This window comes from Pelophylax lessonae, assembly GCF_965119305.1.
Source record: "Pelophylax lessonae genome assembly, chromosome: 2".
NCBI classification, from domain to species: Eukaryota; Metazoa; Chordata; class Amphibia; order Anura; family Ranidae; genus Pelophylax; species Pelophylax lessonae.
This window is the reverse complement of record NC_138769.1, coordinates 328,997,540-329,021,840: the sequence shown is the minus strand read 5'-3', so window position 1 is coordinate 329,021,840 and position 24,301 is coordinate 328,997,540. Positions and strand designations below refer to the sequence as shown.

Below are 24,301 nucleotides of genomic sequence, written 5' to 3'. Positions count from 1 at the left end.
AGGTACGACTTCCACATATGATGATAAATCTTCCTGGAAGTCGACTTCCCAGCCTTCAAGAGCGTAGGACTCAGAGTCAGAAAGACCCGTACCCCTCAACAACTGGCTGTCAACAGCCATGCCGTTAAAGCCAGCGACTAAAGCAAGATGGAAGATTGGGCTTTGAGACAGCAGATCTGCCCTGAGGGGATTTCTCCAAGGAGTATCAGAAACCAGCCTTATTGGGTCCTAGTATCAGGACCAGGGAGACCAGTCCGGAGCCACCAGAATGCATTCCACCACTATCCCACGCAAAAGCCGCGGCAGAAGTTATATTGGGGAAAATGCATACATTAGCCGATACCGACCCCAAGGAGCCACCACTGCGTCTGTGGCGTCGGCCAGAGGATCTCGAGACCTGGCTACGAACCACTGAACCTTCTTGTTGAGGCAAGAAGCAAACAGAGCGACCTCAGGAGTTCCCCACTGAACACACAGGAGATGAACACCTTCGGGTGCAGGGACCCCTTCCCTTGATCCAACACCTGACCACCACCTGCCAGTTTTCCACATCTTGAATGTGTACAGCAGAGAGGGTTGGAACAAAGCTTTCCGCCCAGGCCAGAATCTTGGCCACCTCCTTGGCTGCCAAAACATTCTTCGTGCCCCCCCCCCCCCCCCCGGTGATTGATGTAAGCCACAGCCGTGGCATTGTCAGATTAAATCCGAACCAGAAAATCTTGCAGAAGAGTAGTCCAATGGCTCAGACATAGCTTTATTGCTCTGAGCTCCAAAAATTTATTGTAAGTCTTGACTCTTCCATCGTCCGGGTACCCTGGGCACAGAACTTCCCCAGCATCCCGCCCCAGCCCGACAGGCTGGCGTCCATGGTTACTACTGTCCAAAAGAATGGAACGAAGGACTTGCCCTGGCACAGAGCTGTAGACTGAATCTACCACAACAGAGCAGACTTCGAGTTGTGGCTCAACCAAATCATGGAACAAGGATCCAAAGTCCTTTTTGGATTCTATTTGACCAGAATTTCCCTTAGTAACGTTCTTGTGTGGAACTGAGCAAAGGAGACCGCCTTAAAGGGCGATACCATCAGACCCAAGGCCCGCATGCAAACTCAGAGGACAGATTGTTGTGCAGCAAAGACCGAATCGTCCCTGAAACTTTTGTAGCCTGTCCAGGGGGAGAAAAACCTTCAAAAGGCTGAATCCAGAGTCAAGCCCAGATACTCCAGTCTCAGGACAGGAGTCAGCGCAGATTTCTTGAAATTGATTTTCCAACCAAACTCTTGCAGAGGCCTGACAGTGATCTCCAAATCCCACAACAAGGCTGAGTGAGTCCACTCAACAGGAGATCATCCAGGTACCCTTGTACCGCAAACCCCCGCTGGCATAACAATGCCAATATCGGAGCTAGGACCTTGGTAAACACTCTAGGAGCAGAGGCGAGACCAAAGGGTAACTCCACAATTGGTAATGTTCCTCTGCTACCACAAAGCTAAGAAACCCCTGAAGTCCAGCGTAAATAGGGCTGTGTAGATATGCATCCTTGATATCTATGGAGGCTAAGAACTCTCTCTGATGAAGAGACGCCACTACTCTACAGATGGATTCCATCCGAAACCTCTGTACTCCAAAGATTCAGAGCCTTGAGATCCAGAAAGGGACACACCATGCCCTCCTTTCTGGGCACTGTGAATAGGTTTGAATAAAACCCTTGAAACCATCCCTGAGATGGCACCAGTACAATCACTCCTTGCGACAGCAAATCTTGTACAGCCCCACGCAGGTCCCGTAACCGAATTGGGGATAATTGTAGACTGGACGGGAAGGACCTGTCCAACGGACAAGACTGGAATTCGATCTTGTACCCTGATCGGATCAGTTTGTGAACCCAGTTGTCCTGAATCAAGGAAGTCCAGGGTCCTTGAAAGAAAAAAATACATCCCCCCCTCCCCCAGAACCGGGTGAGGGCGTCTCTTCATGCAGCTGAGGACTTGACAGCAGGTCCAGATTTTCCAGACTTAGCCTTTCCCGACCATGGCTTCTTGGGACCCCCCAGAAGACCTGAACGATTTTACTTTCTCTTGCGACCCGGAGACACGGAAAAGACGTTAATGAGCATTAAAGGAAAGCTCTGCCTAGGACGTGGCGCCTTACTTTTAGACGATTGGGGCAGATTAGTGCTCTCAAACCCCCCCCAATACCTTTGATCAACTCGTCAGAGGATCCAAACAGACTTTCTCCTGTAAACGGAAGATCAGCCACAGCCTTTTTGAGGCCTGGTCAGCTGACCAGCATTTCAGCCATACCAAGCGCCTAATCACAATCCCTACTGCTGACGTCCTGGCCACTAACAGAGCTGAATCCAGGGATGTATCACACATGAATACCAGAGCTTGAGCAAACTGGCCTAGTAATTCCAGCACTGCAGGGGGAAGCCGTGCAGCTTCCAAGTTACTTTTAAGTAACTTCAGCCATTCAGCAGCAATCTGAGCTACCAGAACCTCCACAAAGGCAGTCTTTAACCTGTGACCTGCCACCACATGTAAATGGCGGGACAACGATTCCACCCGTCTAGCCACGGGATCTGGAAGAGTGGGCGATTCTTCCACTGGTACCGGAGTCTCCTTATTCAACCTGGCCACCGAAGAATCTACTTTTGGTGGAACAGTCCACCTATTAAGACTGCCTTCGCAAAGGGGTAGCAGCATGCAAAACGCTTAGGCACCACCAACATGTGCTTAATGTGTTTCCATTGTTCATCTACAATGGAGTGAAAAAATTTTGGGCAAGGAAATATTTTCCCCGAATTAGAGGGTTTGCAGGGACAGGACAGGTCCTTTTTACCGTCAGAATGCAAAGACACAGACATCTGAAGATGGTCTGCGTCTGTGGCGACCATATCCGAGAGTCCCAAGACCCTGCTGATGTAGGTGAGGGTGGAGGGCGTTTGCAGTTGGCAGCCCCAGAAAAGACCAAATCTACCTTGGATATCAAATTTATCAAAAAAACCACAAACAAACAAACTGAAATCTCTGGCTGAGACTGGGAACCAGAAGGTCCCTCAATCGCTCCCAGGGGTGTTTGCAGGTGAAATTTTATTGTGGAACTCCAAGTTACGTAATAAACATTTTTTAGGGTACTGTCCCTTTAAGACTGCTAACACTGCGGGCTCTCGATCCCTGAATTATATAAATAATAGAGCAGATGAGGAGAAACCTCAGGAAAAAACGTTACCAGACCACAAGAAGCTGCCAGCACGATCAATGTATGATACTGACTAAACCGGAAGAGAAAACTCTGACTATCTGTAGAAAGCCATGCCGCAAACCTTTCCAGCCCATAGACTTCAAAAACATGGCCGCTTATACATTCTCAATGGGGAATATAAAAAGGCTGCCCATGCAATCTTAAAGGGAACATAGAAATCATGAACCATAGCAAAATGACGGTGCACCATGGGGTCTCCAGGACGACCAAAAGGGGTCCCAGAACAGTAGGTATTTAAAGGTCCCTGAACAGGGATCCACACAGGACCATCCACCCCCTCAAATAAGTGCCATAACGTCCGCATTATCACCCCCCCCCCCCAGGTAAAAACCTGCTAAGGGTGGGGGCATTATGAAAGGGAATACCAGACTAGTCCTCCGAGGTGCCAGGGAACAGAGGAAGCCCCTAAGGTCCAACCATTCCAGGGAGGTGCCCACGACCACCCCGAGACCGCTAGGGGTTTTAGGGGGCAGGATTTACTCACCATACCACGGTACCAGGTGGGTGCCACTCCGAGACAGATCACCTCCCACCCGGGATGGGGATGCTGTCAGCCAAAGGGAAGCTGCGACTCAGGGCATTCCAGGTCATGTGCGTCCCAGCGAGACTGTCCATTTGCAGGCTCGTCCCCATCTATCGGGGCACTGTCTTGGCAAGGCCTAGTTCAGGACTATAACCTGCTCACGCTAGATGGCCAGGCTGGAAGACCTTAAGGATCTAGATTATCCAGTGCAAAAACCAGCCGGCTGTTGCTTGTAGTTCCTCTGGCTCTTGGTCCTCAGCAACTAACCAGTGGGAAAAAAAAAATCCCTGTTACAGCCAAGACCTAAGTCCCAGCAGGGCTAGGTCCTATTCCTAACACTAGGCAGAACAAACTTATTAATGATAGAGTATGAGGGGTTATGCCTGCAGGGACAGCCCCCATAGGTGTGGTTAAGCTTTTTGCCTGCCTAGTGCCTATTCCTGATGGGAGGAGCATAACCCTACTAGAAATGAAGATAGAGATTATATTATACACACACACAAAAGTGAGTACACCCCTCACATCTTTGTAAATATTTTATTACATCTTTTCATATGACAACACTGAAGAAATGACACTTTGCTACAATGTAAAGTAGAGTGTACAGCTTGTATAACAATGTAAATTTGCTGTCCCCTCAAAAATAAAAAAAACTCACACAGACAATGTCTAAACCTCTGGCAACAAAAGTGAGTACACCCTTAAGTGAAAAATGTTTAAATTTCGCCCAACAAGTCAATATTTTGTGTGGCCACCATTATTTTCCAGAGACCTTGTGCTCCTCCACCTTCCGTTCGAGGATGCCCCACAGATGCTCAATAGGGTTTAGGTCTGGAGACATGTTTGGCCAGTTCATCACTTTTTACCCTCAGCTCCTTTAGCAAGGCAGTGGTCATCTTGAAGGTGTGTTTGGGGTCGTTCTGTTGGAATACTGCCCTGTGGCCGCCATTAGCTATTGGGACGAAATGCCCATTGTCAGACCCTATGCTGGTGCAGTGGGTCCTGGGTAACTTCTGGTTCACGACAATGCCCGGCCTCGTACGGCAAGAGTATGCAGCCAGTTCCTAGAGGATGAAGGAATTTATAGCATTGAATGGCCCGCATGCTTGCCTGACCTAAATCCAACAGAACACCTCTACGACAGGTGCTCAGTTTCAGTTCATCCGACGCTCCCAGGTTGCACCCAAGTCTATTCAGGAGCTCAGTGATGCCCTGGTCCAGATCTGGGATTAGAAGCATGCTTCAACCTTCTCAGGCATGCATAAAGTCACGTGGGGGCCCTACAAACTACTGAATACCATTTTGTGTTATGCAATGAAATTTCAGCAAAATGGACTTGCCTGCTGCATTTTTTTCACTTTGATTTTTGGGGTGTCTCTGAATTTAGCCCTCTGTAGGGTAATAATTTTAATTTCCAGTTAACGATGTGGCATCCTTTCATTCCGAACACATTATCCAGTCTAAATCAGAGATATCCAGCATGATATTTCTCCCAATTAAGATCTGATGCGTTTTCAAAGTATTCCTTTACATTTTTTTGAGTGAAAAAAATTATATTATATATCATAATAGAATTTTTGTAAGAACTTACCGTAAAATTCTTCTGAGTCCTCTGACAGTCGCTGCCTGTTCAGTTAGCCTTCACGAGTGGCTAATGGCGCCCTCTGCAGGAGCAGGCTAGGCAGTGAAAAGGTTAACAAACAAAAGCCTTTACACACAACACACCTCTAGGGGGCTGTTCCTCAGCCATTACCCATCAGCTACTAGGAGCTGTTCTTCAGTTTTGTAGCAAGCAGTACATGAAGACTATCAACCCCAAAAAGAAGAGGGGAGGAGGCGGCGACTGTCAGGACTCAGTAAAGAATTTTACGGTAAGGTCTTACAAAAATTCTATTTTCTCTTACGTCCTTTGACAGTCGCCGCTCGTTCAGTTAGCCTTCACGAGTGGGATGTCGCAAAGCAGTGCAGGTGTGAGGGGTGGGAAGACGCAACCAAAGAAAAGGCAACGTGCAACCAGGCCAAAGTCGAAAAAAACTGAGCGAACAGGGCAACAAAAGCTCAACAGGAGCCAACCCTGGACAAATATACCCCAAGAAGAGACAAAAAGTCTCTGCAAAATAACCGCCGCGCGTAAAACTTCGCAGCTAAAAGGAAGGATCCGAGGATGCCAAGACATCAAGTTTGTAAAATCTTGTGAAAGTGTGACAGACGACCAGGTCGCCGCTTGCACACCTGAGCCACAGAAGCTTGATGGCGAAACGCCCAAGGAGGCACTGACAGCTCTAGTAGAATGAGCCCTGACAGGGAAAGGAGGAACCTGACCCTTGACCGAATAGGCTTGAACAATCGTTTGTGTGAGCCATTCAGAAATAGTTGCCACGACGCAGCCGAACCCTTCCGAGGTCCCTCAGGAAGGACAAACAGAAAGTCAGACTTCCAAAAAGACTCTGCGGCAGACAGGTAAACCCTGACTGCCCTAACCACATCCAAGGAATGTAAGGCAATTTCCTTGGGATGCTTGGGTTTCGCAGAAAGCAAAGGCAAGACAACATCTTTGTAGAGGTGGAAAGCAGATACCACCTTGGGAAGAAAAGAGGGATCGGGTCTCTTAAGACCAGTTTGTCCCAATGAACAACCAGATAAGGCAAGCGGCAAGACAGCCGCCAACTCAGACACTCTGCGAGCAGAGGTGACAGCCACCAGAAAAGCAACTTTCTGGGACCACACAGGCAGAGGTATGTCTCTGATGTTTTCAAAGGGAGGCCGTTGCAAAACGGACAAAACCAAGTTCAGGTCTCATGGCGGCAAAGGAGCTTTCCGCGGGGGAGCCAGATGTCGCACCCCCTGAATAAAGGTGTGAATCAAAGAATTAGTTGCCAAGGGACGCTGGAAAAGAATGGCCAAGGCTGACAACTGACCCTTAAATCGTGGGCCAGCGCCAAATGCTGATCCACACCTTCCTGTAGGAAGGCCAAAACCCTTGCCACCGAAAAGGAGCGGGGATAAAACCCCTGCGACTCGCACCAGGCAACATGCGCCTTCCAGGTACGATGGTATATTTTTCTAGAGGTAGCTTTCCGAGCCTTCAATAAAAAGGTAGGAATGACAGCACTCGAGAGACCCTTGTCTCTCAAGACTTGGCTTTCAATAGCCACGCCGACAAAGCCAGAGACTGTAAAGCATGTTTGAAGATCGGCCCTTGAGACAGTAGATCGTCTTACAGCAGAAGCCGTCAGGGAGGCTTGACCACCATCTGCATGATGTCTGCGTACCAAGACCGATGCGGCCAGTCTGGGGCCACCAGAATGACCAGCACCCATTCCGACTCCAACCTGCAGAGGAACCTGACTAACAGTTGAATCGGAGGGAAGGCATAAATCAGCCGATACCGGTGCCAGGGCACCACCAACGTGTCCGTGGCATCCGCCAGAGGATCACGGGTTCTGGCCACGAACCTTCCCACCTTTTTTGAGACGGGACGCAAACAGATCCATGTCAGGAATCCCCTACCGGGCACACAGGAGGTAAACACCACCGGATGCTGGGACCATTCTCCCTGGTCCAGGTTCTGGAGACTCAGAGTCCGCCTGCCAGTTCTCCACACCCAGAATGTGAATGGCCGAAATCGCCGAAACGTGCGTCTCGGCCAAAGAGAGGATCTCAGCCACTTCCTTTGCCACCCGGGCACTCTTGGTGCCCCCTTGGTGAGTGAAGTAAGCCACTGCCGTGGCGTTGTCCGTCTGCACCCGAACCGGGTAACCCTGAAGCCAAGTTGACCAATGGAACAAGCAGAGCTTGATTGCTGAGCTCCAAGATGTTTACAGGTAAGGCCTCCTCCACCGACCATGTCCCCTGGGCACAAAGCGTGCCCAGAAACTCCACCCCAGCTCGACAGATTGGCATCCGTGGTGATCACTGTCCACAGCAGAGGCTGGAAGGACTTGTCTTGTGCCAGAGTCGGTGACAGGAGCAACCATAAAAAATCCGATATTGCGAGGTGGCTCAGAGAAATCCTTCTGTCCAACAACTGAGGCGTTCTGCCCCACCTGGCAAGAATCTCTGCTTGCAGGTTTCTCGTGTGAAATTGAGCAAATGGGATCTCTTCGAAAGCCAAAACCATCAAGGCCCAGAGACCGCATGCAGGCCCGTAGAGGAGAGATAGTTGTCCCTGAGGGACCTGATCTCGCCCTACAGGGTCCAGAGTTTGTCCCCTGGGAGAAAGAACTTTGCCTAAGCGGAGTCCAGGACCATTCCCAGGTACGGGAGGCGAACCGAAGGAGTCAGAGCCGACTTCTGGAAGGCGACGGTCCACCCGAACGCCTTGAGCATCTGAACCATGATCGACAAATCGTTTGTCAAGGTGGCACACAAGCTCAACCTTAACAGGAGGTCGTCCAGATAACAGAGGACCGCAATCCCCTTTAAACGCAGTAAAGCCAGCACCGGAGCCAAAACCCTGGTGAAGACCCTGGGAGCCAAAGCGAGCCAGAAGGGCAAGGAGACAAACTGATAATGCTCCTCTGCCTCCGCGGAGCGGAGATACTGCTGATGACCCTCGGAGACAGATGTACAGACACGCATCCTTCAAGTCGATGGAGGCCAGGAAATCCCCTGGACTCAACGATGCCACCACAGACCGGATGGCATCCACCCGAAACTTCTGAACCCTCACAAAACGGTTCAGAGACTTTAGGTCCAGATCGGACGCACTATGCCCTCCTGTCTGGGCACTGAACAGATTGGAGTAAAAACCGCAAAACCTTCCCCGTGAAGGGACTAGCACAATGACTCCTTGGGCGAGAAGATCTTGAACCGCCCCCTTAAGATTTCCGAAACGATCGGGAGTCAGATGTAGATTTGATGGAAAGAACCCGACTGCGGGGCGAGAGCGAAACTTGATCTTGTACCCTGAACGAATCAGTCCGTGAACCCACCTGTCCGATTTCGGGACAACCAGGGTTCCTGGAAACAATGCAGACGTCCCCCCACCCCCGAAATGGGTGAGGGCGCCCCTTCAGGAAAAGGCAGACTGGGCCGCCAAACTGGCCTGAACGGCCTTGGGCTTACCATACTATGGCTGCTTGTGACCACCTGAGGTCTAAGGATTTCCCATCATCTGTGCCCCAAAGGCACGAAAGGACCCACGATGACCCTTAAAAGAAGGGCCCCGCCTAGCGCGGGGTAATTTTCCCTTAGGCTTGGGGCAAAAAAAGAGTACTCTTGCCCCCTGTAAGCCCCTTGATCAACTCATCCCGAGTGTCCCCAAAAGGACTGCCACCCACATAAGGGACAGACACAGTCTTCTTGGAAGCGTGGCCAGCCGACCAGTTTTTCAGCCAAATAATGCGGCAGATCGCAACCCCAACCGCAGACCGCCGTGCAACCCAGGGAGCCTCAGCCAAGGCCACGTCACACAGGTACATCACGGCCTGGGTCACTTGATCCACCACGTCCAGGGCAGCCGGAGATACCGACTGCCACCAACGTGAGCCTAAGCGCCCTAGACCAGCTTGAGAAACCATCACTGAAGCGAACACAGGCTTGAGCAGGGAGCCCGCCACCAAATATGTGGTGGGAAAACGTCCCCACACGCCTATCTGCCGGATCCTTAAACACCGGGGAGTCCTCCATGGGCATCGAGGTAGATTCATTTAGTATAGAAACAGTGTGGTCCACCCTAGGTGACACCGTTCCAAAGATTATCAACAGGATCCGCAAAGGGATAACGGCATTTAAACCTCTTGGGCACCGCCAGCATATGCTTGATGCGACGCCATTGGTCGTTCACGGTTTCGTGAACACTTCGAGGCAGGGGAAAACCTGACCCGACTTCTGGGCTTTGCGGAATCCGAAGGAAACCCACTTACCTGACAGGGAGGGCTCATCATCAAGATTTAAAGTCTCCTTAATGGAGCCAATAAGTGCATCCACCGCAGCGCGGTCCCGCGCCTCCGTAAAGGAAGACTCTTCCTCCTCCCCATCTGAATGTGAGGGACGGGGACCCCTCAGGGGGGGCGTTGTCCATGGCAACCAAATCAGGCTCTGAGTCAAAAGACTGAGAGGGCATAGTCGCAAGAGCAGCTGATAATGAGGCCATGGAAGAGGATTCAGGAGTTCCTGAAGCACCAACCAGGTCTGTGGGTACCGCCATACCCCAAGAGTGGGCCCACAGAACACCCCCACAGATAATAGTCCCCTTTAGGGACCCAGGGGTAGTAGCACTCCCCAGTCCAGCGAACGGGGGCACCGCTTTGATACGGAACACCTCCCACCCTGAGTGGGGGTGCCGTCAGCCAGGAAGGATGCTAGCAACTTGAATGGGCATTCGAGTTGTGACATACCGGCGAAGAAGGGACTCCGCAGGCTCATCCCCATCCCAAGGGGCACTGTCATTGCAAGGCCAGGGCGCACAAATGACCTGCAAACGCTGGGTGGCAGGCTGGGACTCCATAAGGATCTATATTATCCATTGCGAGGCCCAGCTCTGCTGTCACTTGTAGTCCTCCAGGAATTTCCCTAACTAGCGATAGTTAGTGAAATAAACAAGCTATTTTCAAAGAAAAAAAAAAAAAAAACTTTTCAAGAAAAAAATATAAAGAAAGACACTAAGTCCCAGCAGGGAAGACCTAGCCTACTCCAGTCCTAACGCTAGGCAGCATAAAACTGGAGAGTAGCTCCTAGTGGCTGATGGTTAATAGCTGAGGAACAGCCCCCTAGAGGTGTGTTATGTGTAAAGGCGTTGTTTGTTAAACTTTTCATTGCCTAGCCTGCTCCTGCAGAGGGCGCCATTACCCACTCGTGAAGGCTAACTGAACGGGTGGCGACTGTCAGAGGACGTAAGAGAAATCTATCTATATATTTTTTTTATTAGACCCTAGAGAATAAAATGGCGGTTGTTGCAATTTAGGTCACACAGTACTTGCGCAGAAATTTTTCAAAGGAAATTTTTTTGGGGGAAAAAAAAAAATATATACTTTAATGCAAAAAATATATTACTCAATTCTTGGTAAAATATAAAGAGGTCACACTTTAAAATTGCGCACACTACGGTACTTAAAAATCCCCATAGGCGACTCTAAACTGGTAACCTGTAAACATTTTTATAGTTATAGAGGAGGTCGAGAGCTAGAGCCAGTGCATCCTTGGTGTCGGCTAGAGGATCTCGAGATCTTCCCATGAATCTCTGCACCTTCCTGTTGAGACAAGAAGCCAACAGGTTGACCTCGGGAGTTCCCTATCGGAGACAGCTGGTGAAACACCTCCAGATGGAGACCACTCCCCTTGGTCCAAGGCCTGTCGACTGAGGTAATCCACCTGCCAATCCTCCACCCCTAGAATATGCAGGGCAGAGAGCAGGAACAAAAAGTACCACCCACCTTAGAATGCCAGCTACTTCGAGCCGCAAGGAAACTTTTTGTGCCCCCTTTGGTGATTGACATATTGCACGGCCGTGGCATTGTCCATCGACACCCCTGAAGACACACTGTCCAATGGGCCAGACAAAGTCTGATCACCCGAAGTTCCAGTACGTTGATTGGTAGTCTGGACTCCTCCAGAGTCCAGACCCCCTGAGCACAATCTGTGCCCAAAACACCTTCCCGCCCGGACAGGCTGGCATCCGTGGTGACAACCAGTACAAGAAGGATTTTTCCCTGTCGAAGAGCCAGTGAGCGAAACCACCAGATCAGGGACCCTCTCGTACCCAGACTCAGCAGCATCAGATTGTCTAGAGACTGGATTCTTGCCCCACTTGAAAAGAATCTCTCTGCAGAGGTCTCGTGTGGAACTGTAGACACCATGAGGCCCAGCACCTGCATGCGAGTCCTGAGAGACGACCGACTGATGGACAACTGGAGTCGAATAGCATCCTGCAGCTTCGGGAGCTTATCCAGCAAGAGAAACACCCTGGCTCAGGTAGAGTCTAGAGTCAGACCCAGATAGTTCAACATGGTGGAAGGAACCAGAGCAGACTTCTGGAAGTTTAAAGTCCAACCAAACTCTTGCAGAGTCCGCACAGTGATGCCCAGGTTGTCCTGTAGAGCAGTCAGACTCTGCTCATAGAAGATAGTCCAGGTACCCCAGCACCGCAATCCCCCGCTGTCGCAACAATGCTAGCATCAGGGGTCAACACTTTTGGGACCAGCCGAGGAGCTGAAGCGAGACCAAAAGGGTAAGGCCACGAATTGACAATGCTCCTCGCCAACAGCAAAGTGGAGAAAGTGCTGATGCGTGACGTATATCGGGATATGGAGGTAAGCTTCCTTGACATCAATAGAGGCCAGAAGATCCCCTTGATGGAGATGCCACCACCGAATGGATGGAATCCATCCGAAACTTCTGTACCCGCACAAAGCGGATCAGGGATTTGAGCTCCAGGATCAGACAAACTTTGCCTTCCTTTCTGGTAACCATGAACAGGTTTGAATAAAACCCCCGAAATGTGCCGAGCTTTGAACTTGTACAATCACCCCTTGCAGTAGCAAATCTTGTACTGCCCTGAAGAGTAAGCAGGCGGTCTGAGGATAAAAGCAAGTTGGATGGAAAAAACCTCTCAGGAGGATAAGACCAAAATTCGATTTTGTAGCCAGTCCGAATCAGCTTGTGGACCCACCCATTTTGAATCAGGGAGGTCCACGGGTCCGGAAAGAAGGTAAGATGCCCCCCCACCAGATACGGGTGGGGGCGCCCCTTCAGGCAGAAGAGGGTTTGTCTGGAAGGAACTGCCCTGGGCTTACCAGGCCAGGGCCTCTTGGCACCTCTGGAGACGTTCCGAACGGATTTGGATTCTTTCTCTTGAGACTGAGGGACAAAAAAAAAAAAAAAAAAATGCTTATGAGCCGAGAAAAAAGGGACCACTCTGCAACAAGACTCCTTGCCCCAGGAGGTCTGTGGAAGGGGAGTACTCTTCCCCTCTGATTTCTTTAATTTAATTCAGGGAAGACCCAAACAGGCGATCCCCCATAAAGGGGAGATCCTCCAAGGCCTTTTTGGAAGCTTGGTCCGCAGACCAGCATTTCAGCCATATCATGCGCCGAAAGACCACTGCAGAAACTAAGAAACTAAGGGAGCCGCATCCAGAGAGGCATCACAGAGAAACTGCAGCCCCTGGACCAACTGGTCAGCCAGCTCCGCAAAGGCAGGGGGAAGCGGTTCCCCCTCCAGGTCGTGGCGTAAAAGTTTAGCCCACTTCGTCAAGGTCTGGGACACCAAGGCAATGGTAAAAACCGGCCATAGTAAACATGTGCCGGGCCAAGACCTCTGCCTTCCTATCAAAAGGGACCTTAAAAGCCAGAGACTCCGCTATGGGAATCAAGAGGATTTGTTCAGTCTGGAAATCAGAGAATCCACCACAGGCGGGACAGTCCATTTTAACAGGGACTCCTCAAAGGGGTACCACCTAGTGAAATGCTTAGAAACCACCACTATGCATTTAGGGCAACCCCACTGATTTGCAAAAATGTTGTCAAAATTAGCAGGAAAAGGAAAAAACCTTTGCCGCTTAGAGGATTTGCAGGTACCAAAAAAGGTGACCGACGCATCTGACGCCTCCATTTTTAAAGTTTCCCGCACTAACACAATCAGTGCATCCACCAGCGCTTTTTCATGTGTGGCTGTAGTGGAAGACGAATCATCCTATCAGAGCACTCGGATTGTGTGGACGCAGACCCAGTAGGGTGACTCGCGTCCGTAGCGGCCAGATCAGATTTAGCATCAGAAGAGACCGAACAGGCAGGTGAAGGCGGTGGACGCTTTTTGCTGGTCCTCTTTTGCAGGACCATATCGATCTTTAACACCAAGGACTCCAGAGCTGCTGCCATTACAGACAGGGTGGACTGGGACCCAGAAGGGTCCACTGAGATGGGATCAGGGGGGAAAATCTGCTCCAGGGACTCCATGTTAGAGCAAAATTAGTTAAAAAAAAAAAAAAACACCAGGTGATGGCCGCCGCGCTAGCGGCACTACAAATCCCAGCACAGCTGAATCGCTGCTATAGCAGAGAGGAGTATCCCCACAATCACTCACCAGCACAGATCAGAGCACTGTATGCTGTGCACCATACGGCGATCAGAAAGAAAGATAAAGTCCAGAAGTCAGAGGTTACTGCCCCCAAGGCTCCAAAAACATGGCCACCGCTTTAGTCAATGGAAACTACTGAGAAAATGGCTGCCGGACTAAACAAACATGGCCGCCATATATAGTCAGCCGTCCACGGCAAAATGGCGGCTGCACGCGGCGCTCAGGACCCACAGGGGATACCAAGACATTCGGCCAGTAAAGGGAGAGCCCTGGCAGGAGCCCACCAGGACAACACCCCAAAAAAATGCACCCCCCAGCCCCAATTGCCTCCTTAACACCCCACAGGTGATCTGGATCAGGTATGGCTACACCCAGGGAAGGGGGGAGGTAGGTGTGGGTAAACAAGGGGTGATCCACGGGGGACCCCAACATGTGGAGGGGAACCATGTGGGAAGGATGGTAGCCCGGTGGTTCAACTTTTCCATGGAGGGGCCCACGTCCATCCTGACAGGCCACCAGGGAAGGGGGGACACTACTCACCACTCGGGGCAGACCACCTCTCCATCGAAATTGGGGTGCTGTGTCCAGGAGGCACGCCGTCACTTAGGCCTGGACCAGGTCGTATGCGCCCTCGCGGGATGTTTAACTCACAGGCCAGCTGAGGTCTGCACACGCTCGCTGGACGGACTGGGGGGACCGTAAGGATCTAGAATATCCAACCCTTCGCCCAGTCCATCAGTTGACTGTAGAGCTCACAAGACCAGAAAATAATTAAAGGGAGGGGGGGGGGGAAAAAAAAACAGTTTAAAATAAAAAAAAAAAGAAGGAACAAAAATGCAAGGACCAGAGATCCCAGCAATGAAATAGGTTTTTACTCCTGACTAGACAGAACAAACTGAATGCCTATAGCAGGAAGTGGGAGTATACCCCCTGGGACTGCCCCATAGGCATGGTAAAGTTTTTTTCCTGCCCAGTGTCCTACTCCTGTAGGGGCAGCATAACCCAATGGTCAAGAAGATTCTGGAGCTGTGTCTGTCAATGAACGAAAGGGAAAAACAAGTTTTGCTTATAGTTCTACTTTAAAGTTTCACTTTTTCTGCCAAAAAGCTCCTCCCCTTAATGTACTGGTGATGGGTTTTTATTTGTCTGTAAACACTCCTCTTTTAATACGCCTGCAAAGCCTAGGTGTGCAAGGCTACATAAGAAAATAGAGGTGTGTTTAGACAAAAAAAAAAAAATGCAAACACCTGTAAAAGCAGAGGGTTTTTTTTTTTGAGCCCAGTGTGCATGAGGCCTTTCTACCAATGGCTTAAAATTATGTATTTTTTTCATATATTTAAAAATGTAACATTCTTGCTCAGACCTTTAAACTTATGACTAATTGTAACAACATTTTACTATCTGATGAAACTGTAGATAATGTGTGTGCCAACCCTCACTGGATATATTAACTGCTTTTAACAAGGCATGAAAAGTTTGGCTCCAGATCAGTCATCCTGATCCTTTTCTTTACTAATTGGCAAATCCACTGACCTGGAAAAGTATGTTCCTCATCTTCAGTGTTAAGTGATGCTGGGCATAATTTAAAGTGGTACTGTATTAATCGTAAAAAAATATATTGAGGCTTACCAATTCTTGAATGTGGTGGCTACATTACTTTTCTATTTCAGGCATGCTTTCTTTTATTTTTTACCAGGTGATCTTGCCAGTAAGTCTGTTTTACAACAACAAGCTCTCGTGCATACATAGAAGTTACAAGGATGAGACAAACTATTAAACACGGACATAGGTGCTTATGATCAGCTTTTTTTTGGGTAAAACCTTTATTAAAAAAAAAAGTGACAAAAACGGTTTGCTGTAACTGCCTAAAAAGTGTTAGCCGGGGTTTGGTTTCAAGTTGTTAATGTATTCAAATCTGCTAGTGCATTGAACACTTAACACGGCTGTTGCCCAGAAGCACCCCTGTGATTATTCATTCAGATCACCAAGTGAAAACAGAAAAAAGCCTAAAAAAGAAATCTAATGCAGGCACCACATTTAAAGATTGTTACACTGCAATATATGACATTTTTTGGTTTTGGGTTTTAATACAACTAAGTAACAAGTCTCACAAACCAGAGACCTAGTGAATTCAATTTAAAAATATGGGACTGTTTGATTAACAGAATAAAATCAGCAACCTACCACGAAGAAATGATTCCTCCTAGAGACTCCAGAACCTCAGATGCAGTCAGGCGCTGCTGAGGATCCAAAACCAGCAATTTTCTTATTAGGCAAACTGTATTTTCTGATACTCTGCCATCCCTGTATTGATAAAGAAAAAATGTTTAGCTGGAGAAGAGTTAAAGAACATCTGCAAACAGTAGGAGAAAGTTAGCCAGGTTTGTTATTTTTAAAGAAAAATATATACAGGACTTTAGTATAAAACTAAGTGTGACAATGCAGAGGCTTTTGAGCACAGCATAAAGCTGGCCATACACTAGCCAAAAAATCGTTCAAACTCCTTTTCGAAAAACGAAAAAAAAATCACCATGAGAGCAGACGATCAAGCCATCATGTAATGACCAAATTTGGAATGATAAATCGTTCAATGGACATAAATTAATCAGTTTTTCCGTTCAGTTTGTCGCATATGCCTAGTGCAAACAGTTTGGGTGAGAAACACATTAACCTTTCAATTCATCGTTCAGCAGAATTTTCCAAACTGTTCCTTTGATTTTTTGGCTCCAAAAAGTTAAAACCGATTTTCTATTTGTGCCCATTAACGGGACGAAAAACGAACGAACTGACCAAATGACAGATTTTCTAATGATTTTTTGGCTAGTGTACGGCCAGCATAAGTGAGCATATAAACAATGGTATGCATATAGCATAAAGCCAGAACATGTATAGGAGTCTGGGGGCGAGAAATCTTCAGCAGCCTCCTCTACCAGGACCTCTAGGATTTTCTCCATTCCCTTCTATAGCTGCTTTTTTTTTTTTTTTTTAGCAGGTATGGGGGTATTAAACTCAAAAGACAGCAGGGTTGAAGGAGTTTGGTGTGAGGCCTGGACAGTGACAGCGGTGTTAAAACTGAACTCCAACTAAAGACTCGTACACTATGGAAAAAAAAAAAAAAAATTTATATAAAAATCGGGCAAGAATTTTTGTTCAAAGAACTTTTGTACGATTTTCGTATAGTGTGTACAGTAAACCACTTTCTACAGCCGATTCTGACCTTCTGACAAAGTGTGGGATATCCCACGCTACCTTGTAAGTAATGATATATGGCTTGTCTTGTAATGGGTGGCTGCATACAACCTAATTGTGTTCCCACAATTTGAATTCAAATAATGAGTGTAGTTGTTGCACCCAATTCCCTTAGAAGGGTCAGTAAAAGAATGTTTAATTATAAAAGTGCAGTCTAAAAACCCTTCCGTGTCCTTAATAGGATTAATGAATACACAAATATAAGTGGGTCATATATAAAAATAGTAAGATCATAAAATAACTAGAAAAAAAAGTTTGAGACAAACTTTAAGTTGGCTTGAAAAAGCCAGACCAGAAAGTTTGAAAAGTTTAGATCGATCGATAGATAGAAAAGGTTTGAAGATCGATCGATAGATAGAAAAGGTTTGAAGTTCGATCGGTCAATAGAAAAGGTTTGAAGATCGATCGAGAGAAAAGGTTTGAAGATCGATCGAGAGAAAAGGTTTGAAGATCGATCGATAGATAGAAAAGGTTTGAAGATCGATCGAAAAGGTTTGAAGATCAATCGAAAAGGTTTGAAGATCAATCGAAAAGGTTTGAAGATCAATCGAAAAGGTTTGAAGATCAATCGAAAAGGTTTGAAGATCAATCGAAAAGGTTTGAAGATCAATCGAAAAGGTTTGAAGATCAATCGAAAAGGTTTGAAGATCAATCGAAAAGGTTTGAAGATCAATCGAAAAGGTTTGAAGATCAATCGAAAAGGTTTGAAGATCAATCGAAAAGGTTTGAAGATCAATCGAAAAGGTTTGAAGATCAATCGAAAAGGTTTGAAGATCAATCGAAAAGGTTTGAAGATCAATCGAAAAGGTTTGAAGATCAATCGAAAAGGTTTGAAGATCAATCGAAAAGGTTTGAAGATCGATCGATCGAAAAGGTTTGAAGATCGATCGATAGATAGATTAGATGAGTTTGAATTAGTTTACATTGATTAGCATCAAAGCTTGATTGAGTCTAATGGGATTTGGAGCTTGGGTCATCTGAACATCCTGTCAATGAAAGTCTATGGGCATTTTTTGGGTTTTTAATTTTAATTTTTAGGAAAACCGTAACTCAAACCAGTCTGAAAAGATATAGCACACCGAGTCAGAACAGTATGAAGGTCTGTGCCGAGTTTGGAGTATGTAGCTTGAACGGTCTAGGAGGAGTTAGTGTCCAAAAATTTTGCGGCCAGAAAAATAAAAGAGAAGAAGAAGAATAATAATAAGTTTAAATACAATATCAGTAAGTTGGCTGTTCCAAGCCAACTTAATAAGATCATAAAATAAAATCAAACACTGGTTCCTAGATAACTCTAACAGTGATTATAAACGTGAAACATATGTACAGTGCAAAAATCACAATACCGCAATATAATTGCATAAGGAAAAGGCCTTAAAAATGCAACATGTATGTGCAATTCATAAGCGAGTCCATAATATTACCAAGCACAAGTGCAAACAAGTTGTTCTTTATAAATAGTATTCGCCAATACACAAACATAAGTGGATCATATAATAAGAGACCATAAAATGAAACCCTGGTTCTTAAAAATGCAACATCTATATACAATTCATAAGCGAGTCCATAATAATCCGTAAATCAGAAAAGTGCTGGTGCTTCTCAACTAATGCACTTGCCGCTGTTCAACCCCCTCTTACTAGGTCAAATTTCGCCTTCCCTAATTTGCTGGGATATGCACGGTGGACTGCTCTTGCGTCCTTGTTTGTTCCATCCAGATACCCTTTCAGTGGACTGTGTGGCCCCCTTTAAAACAGTGTTTTTTCCTCCATATAAAGATTCAATGCAAAAAAGGGGGGGTCCTTGGGGTGTAGTAATTTCAAAATAGGTATTTAAAAAGTAGTAACTTACATTTAAATTTAAAACAAACCGCTCCTGTAATGGACAGCAGAATACAATGGTTCTCCTCACTTCCTCTGTGCAGCAGTGTCACCTGACTCACCCTACCTGTGTCATCATGGTCCCGTGACTTCATCAGGGGTGACCTTGTTTATGCAATTATATTGAGATACTGTGACTTTGCAATAACGCCATTGAGTTGCAATTTTTTTCACAGTAAATATTTGGGTTTCACATTTATATCCACTGCATTAGAGTTCATCTAGGAACCAGTGTTTGATTTTTTTTTTTTATATGGATATTTATATATGACTCACTTATATTTGTGTATTTACCAATACTATTTACCAAGGACACCAAGGAAGGTTTTAGACTTTGTATGCACTTTATAATTAAACACCATTCTTTTACTGACACTAAGAGCATTAGGTGCAAAAACAAACATTGTTTGATTCCGACCTTCTGAACGACATTTTCTGAAGGGGCAAGATCCAAAATGTCTTGTTTGGGAACAGAACGAATGATTTTCGCTCAACTTCTACAGTTTTCGTACGAGATCAGAAAAACGAAAGACTGCGCGTGATCAGAAACAAAAAAATAAATAAGCTTTTGTCTAACAAATTTTCTTTCATTGGTTGCGATATGCTGTGAAACGAGGAAAATCAGACGATTGTTCGCCCGATTTTCCTTTGTGTGTGTACCCGTACCCCACTTTACTTTTCACTAGAACTAAATGGAATGATCAGTCCCAGCATATATTATACCTCTGTACTATGGGCTCTGTTGTCTGCACATCCCCTGACATTCTGAGTTTGTGCAAGGAGGAACAGTACAGCCAAAGCCCTACAAAATGAACTCCAGCAGGCCACTGGTGTGAATGTCTCTGACCAATCAGAAACAGACTTCATGAGGGTGGCCTAAGGGGCCGAAGTCCTGTAGTGAGACTCTGTGCTCACTGCCCAGCACAGTGGAGCTCGATTGCCTTTTGCCACTGAACACCAAAAGTGGCAGGTCCACCACTGGCGCCCTGTGCTTTTCACATAAGAGAGCAGGTTCACCCTGAGCACGTGACAGACATGAAAGGTTCTGGAGAAGTGCCCTATAGTACCTATAGGACTCTAGGCAAAAGTGGCAGTAAAGGGTAACCTGGGGTGTGATGCAACACCTGGTCACTCACCTGAGACTATGCTCCAAGTGGTTGAAATTTAGTGCCAAGTTTGAAAAGTTTACACTATTAAGCAGGGGTACCGAATTAAAATTCACGGAGGTCCGCTTAGTAAAATCATCTTCCAGCGGAGGTCCGAATCACATGTTTGCGATTTGATTCAGATCCTTTACATTACAGCACCCTCTCCTAGGCATTCCCAACTCTGCAGCTGGGGAACTCAGGTGAAATTGCACATGTTCCTGACCCGCAGAGAAACGCGCCACACTTCAGCACAGCTTTGTGCCGCGCAATTTAGAAAAAAAAAGGGCCGCGCAATTTAAAAAAAAAAAAAAAAAGCCAGGGACTTGTTTCCCTGCATTTCTCATGGGTAGTACAGCCCATTAAAATAAATGAGCTGATCTACCTGTGAAATGCGAATGCACAGATCTGCACTGAGCCCCATATCACAATGCCATCCTTACATAAGTTCAACAGTGTCACTGCACATTACAGTTCCTTCCCTTCACATCAAGATCCCCCTTGTCTTCTCATACCCCCTTAGCCCCTTCATTACAGTACTCATATCCCCCACATTGTCCCCAGCTCTCCCACATTGTCTTCAGCCTCTAAAGCCTCCATTACAGTCCTCAGTCCCCCACATTACTGTCTTCCGCCCCCCGACATTACAGTACTCAGCTATAAGCCCCCTCCCCCGACATTACAGTACTTAACCCCCACACACATTATAGTACTCTTCTTTGCAGTACAGTGTCTCTCCCCCTTCCTACATTCCATCTCCCCTACCTTATACAGACAGGACGGCTCGAGGCATAGCAGGTCTGAATGGAGAACGGAAGCTGCAAGATGGCTTGTTTACCTCGGGCAGTTTCTGCCCTCCCTCCAGAACTGTCTTGCCTCCCGCTGTCGGTTCTGAGAAGAAAGCGTGACAGCTGAAAGGAGAACAGGCTCCTAAATGGCGCGACCGCTGCGATCCAGAAGGGAGAGTGATGGGGGCTCGGACCGCCATTTAGTGAAGCATGCTATAAAGTGAATATGTTTCAAACACAGTTCCAATTTTAGTTAAAGTGGTTGTAAAGTCAGAACTTTTTTTTTATCCTAAATGCATTCTATGCATTAAGAAAAAGTCTTGTGTGCAGCAGCCCCCCCCCCCCCAATACTTACCTGAGCCCATCTCGATCCAGCAATGTTACAGAAGTGTCTCGGCTGCCCAGGACTCTCCCTCATTGGCTGAGATGACAGCTCAGTGCCGTTGGCTCCCGCTGCTGTCAAAGTCAGTGAGCTAATGAGGGGGGAGTGGAGGCAGGCCGCGGTTCCATGTCTGATAGGACACAGAGCTGCGGCTCAGCTGTGCCCATAGCAACCTCTGGGGGGGGGGGGGGGGGGGGACACAGAACAGGGACTCGGGAAGAGGAGGATCTGGGCTGCTCTGTGCAAAGCCACTTCACAGAGAAGACAAGTATAACGTGTTTTTTGTACAAAATAAAACTTTTTCACTCAAAAACATTTGAATGCATACTAGTCAGGATTGCAGGGCTACAGTTTTGGTTCAATAGTGGTCATGTGATTTTTTTTTGGTGTTGCATTATTATAAAACAAATAATTGAAATAGCATACATAAAAAGGAGAGTTGGACCTGTTCATGTCGGTAGAGCTAGGAACCCAGGAGCAGATAATATCACATTAATAGTGATTGAGAGCTGATAAACAGACCATTGTCCATTCAGGACAAAGTGACAGGGTCTATGTAGAGCCCACCATCAGGCAACCCAATATCCACAATCGCAGTGCTCCTCTACCACCCCTTCTATGTCTGTCACTGCAATAAACCCTTTGCTACTGGGCATGGGGAAGGTTTACTCTGCTGTGGACCCAAAAATCTGACCAAGGATATAAAAGCCAAACACTTGTTTAAAAAGACAGTAACAGAGGCACAAACAAGCACCAATGCATTCCTCAACACATACAGATACTCAATAAAATGCATCAAAAAACTAATATACTATGGCTAGTTTCAGTTAGAAGTTTAATTTAAATTCCTAATTTATAAAAATTTCAACTCACTCTGGGATAGAATATTCCGCTGCCTTAATTTTGCGAAAGAGTTCTTGAGGTATGCTGTCATAGAAGGGAAACTGACCATACAACATGGTAAAAAGGACTACACCCAGAGCCCACATGTCACTTGGCTTTCCTCGGTAAGGCCGACCTTTGAGTCAATAGAAAGACAAGTTATTAATTCTGGTCCAGAAGTGAATTCCATAAATAAAAAATAAAAAAACAGATACCTGTAATAAAAGCTGAAAAACATAAGACAACACAAACATATCTGGTAATAAAGATGTAGCCCTTCTCAAGCTTCAGTATTATTTTAAAAAGGAAACTTAAAACCTAGGACAGATCTATTAAAATAGACAGGATTATTTTGTGATATACGTGCCAACTCTCATTTACTTTCAATATGACTAAAAATCCTTCAACTTGGTTGCCTATCTTAAACAATTCAGCTTTGATGCACACCCAAACCTCTGGCTGTCTTAAGAAAAAACCATGTTCCCCAATTGTCACAATGAAAATTTGCAGCATTATTGATGGTTCCAACTACAAGGCCACACACACCCTTACAATTAGATTGCTGCAAAGTACTGCTGTAACATGCAGTCCAGCAAATTTTAAGGACTTTGCATGCAGGAGACTTTGCCTGCTTTTAATGTACTCCCGCAAAATATTTTTAAAAATGTTGCTTCCCTGAATTGTTCGACCCAAGGGTCCTTTCCCACTTGTGCGACTTAAAATCATGCGATTTCTATTGGGACTTTACCTTTGGAGGAGTGCAACTTTGTTACAACTTTGGCTTTGACCAATGTGATAGTTCTGTTTGCACTCAACAAATTCTGCACATGTCTAGCAACTATGTAAAGTTTTGTTTTTCTTTACTTCCTAATGAATTCCAAATTTCAGAACTAATCGAACTGGTCGAAAAGTGATCGACCGATTCGAATTCTGTGTGAATAGCTGGTCATTAAGGAGCAGGCTGGCAAGCCGCTGCGTCCTTAACTGCTGATGACTCCTCAGCTGTCAGCCAGTTTCTCCACTGACTGCTGAATCTGAGAAAAACACACAAATGCAAAAACACCCCACACACCAAAAACCAGCGTGGGGTCAAAGTCAGTATGCAACCTGGCAGGTCGGGTGGGGGTTCGAGGAGTGAGCGTCTTCCCCCTCCCTTCTGGGGGGGGGGCTTGGGGGGAATTGCTTGATTCCCTCATCAATGCTGACTGTGATGGGGAAGCTCTCCCGCAGCGCTATTGTATTCTGCCAGCAGGGAGCCTTCCCCACCACCAGAACACAATGAACACGGTTGGGGGCTATAGCCGCTGGCAGTAATCACAAGATTTTTTTTTACTCACAGCTGGTTAAACTTAAGTTCATCAATGGATCTAATCTCAGCCGGTCCCAGTTAAACCAGCCAGGATTTGATCCATTTATGGCCAGCTTAACTAATAAAAACAAGACAAGATCTAAAATAAATAAAAATAAAAACTTCAATGCAAAAAAGTATCCTAACTAAAAGTAGAAAGCAATATGAAAATGATAAATTATATATATGTATGTATGTATCTCAGAAGGTGCTTTTACAGTGTTCCTTACCACTAAGTACATCAGGACTAATGTATGCTGGACTTCCCCTCTGATCTTTCAATAGGTCATCTTCACTCACCAAATGTTTCCCAAGACAGAAATTAGTGATCGTTATTCTATGAGTCCTGAAAGTTGATTAAACAGAAAAACACATATGAACCATGACAGATTAAGAAATATTTTTTTACAAGTTAGCAATGGCAGTCTAAATATTCACAACTACTCAGCACAGGTTTCCTTAAAGTGACAAAAAAAAACCATTAGGAGGAATATAGATTTTCTTTTTATATGTTCTATTGAAGTATGGATTCTTAACTCCGGGTTGGCTCAATCAAGTCCAACTGTAGTAGGAACGTAGGACACCCTCACTGTCTCGCTCGCTGGACTATGGATTATGGACTATGTACCATTTAGTGTGCAAAGAACATTTCACGTGACTGCAATGAACATGCACTGCTCGTTTCAAACAAACGCAAAGTGAGGGGATAGGTTTGGTAGCACATGGAGGACGGTATAAGGAGGCAGAACAGAGTTAAATGATTTAATGAAAAATTGATTGTATGGATGTGATTTTTTGAGAATAAAAAGGTTGCTTAGTGTCACTTT

At 46.3% G+C, this 24,301-nt stretch overlaps 1 protein-coding gene across 1 annotated transcript in view; it reads right to left on the bottom strand.

The window, feature by feature from the left end:
- The window catches only part of STK40 (serine/threonine kinase 40), a 60,893-nt gene that overhangs the window by 16,475 nt on the left and 20,117 nt on the right, over positions 1-24,301 (bottom strand). Inside the window, exons 6-8 of the mRNA XM_082247174.1 lie at positions 23,705-23,820; positions 22,118-22,262; positions 15,988-16,107 (exon numbers count right to left, since the gene is read on the bottom strand). Coding sequence (XP_082103300.1) covers positions 15,988-16,107; positions 22,118-22,262; positions 23,705-23,820 — 381 coding nt within the window. The remainder of the gene's footprint in view (positions 1-15,987; positions 16,108-22,117; positions 22,263-23,704; positions 23,821-24,301) is intronic.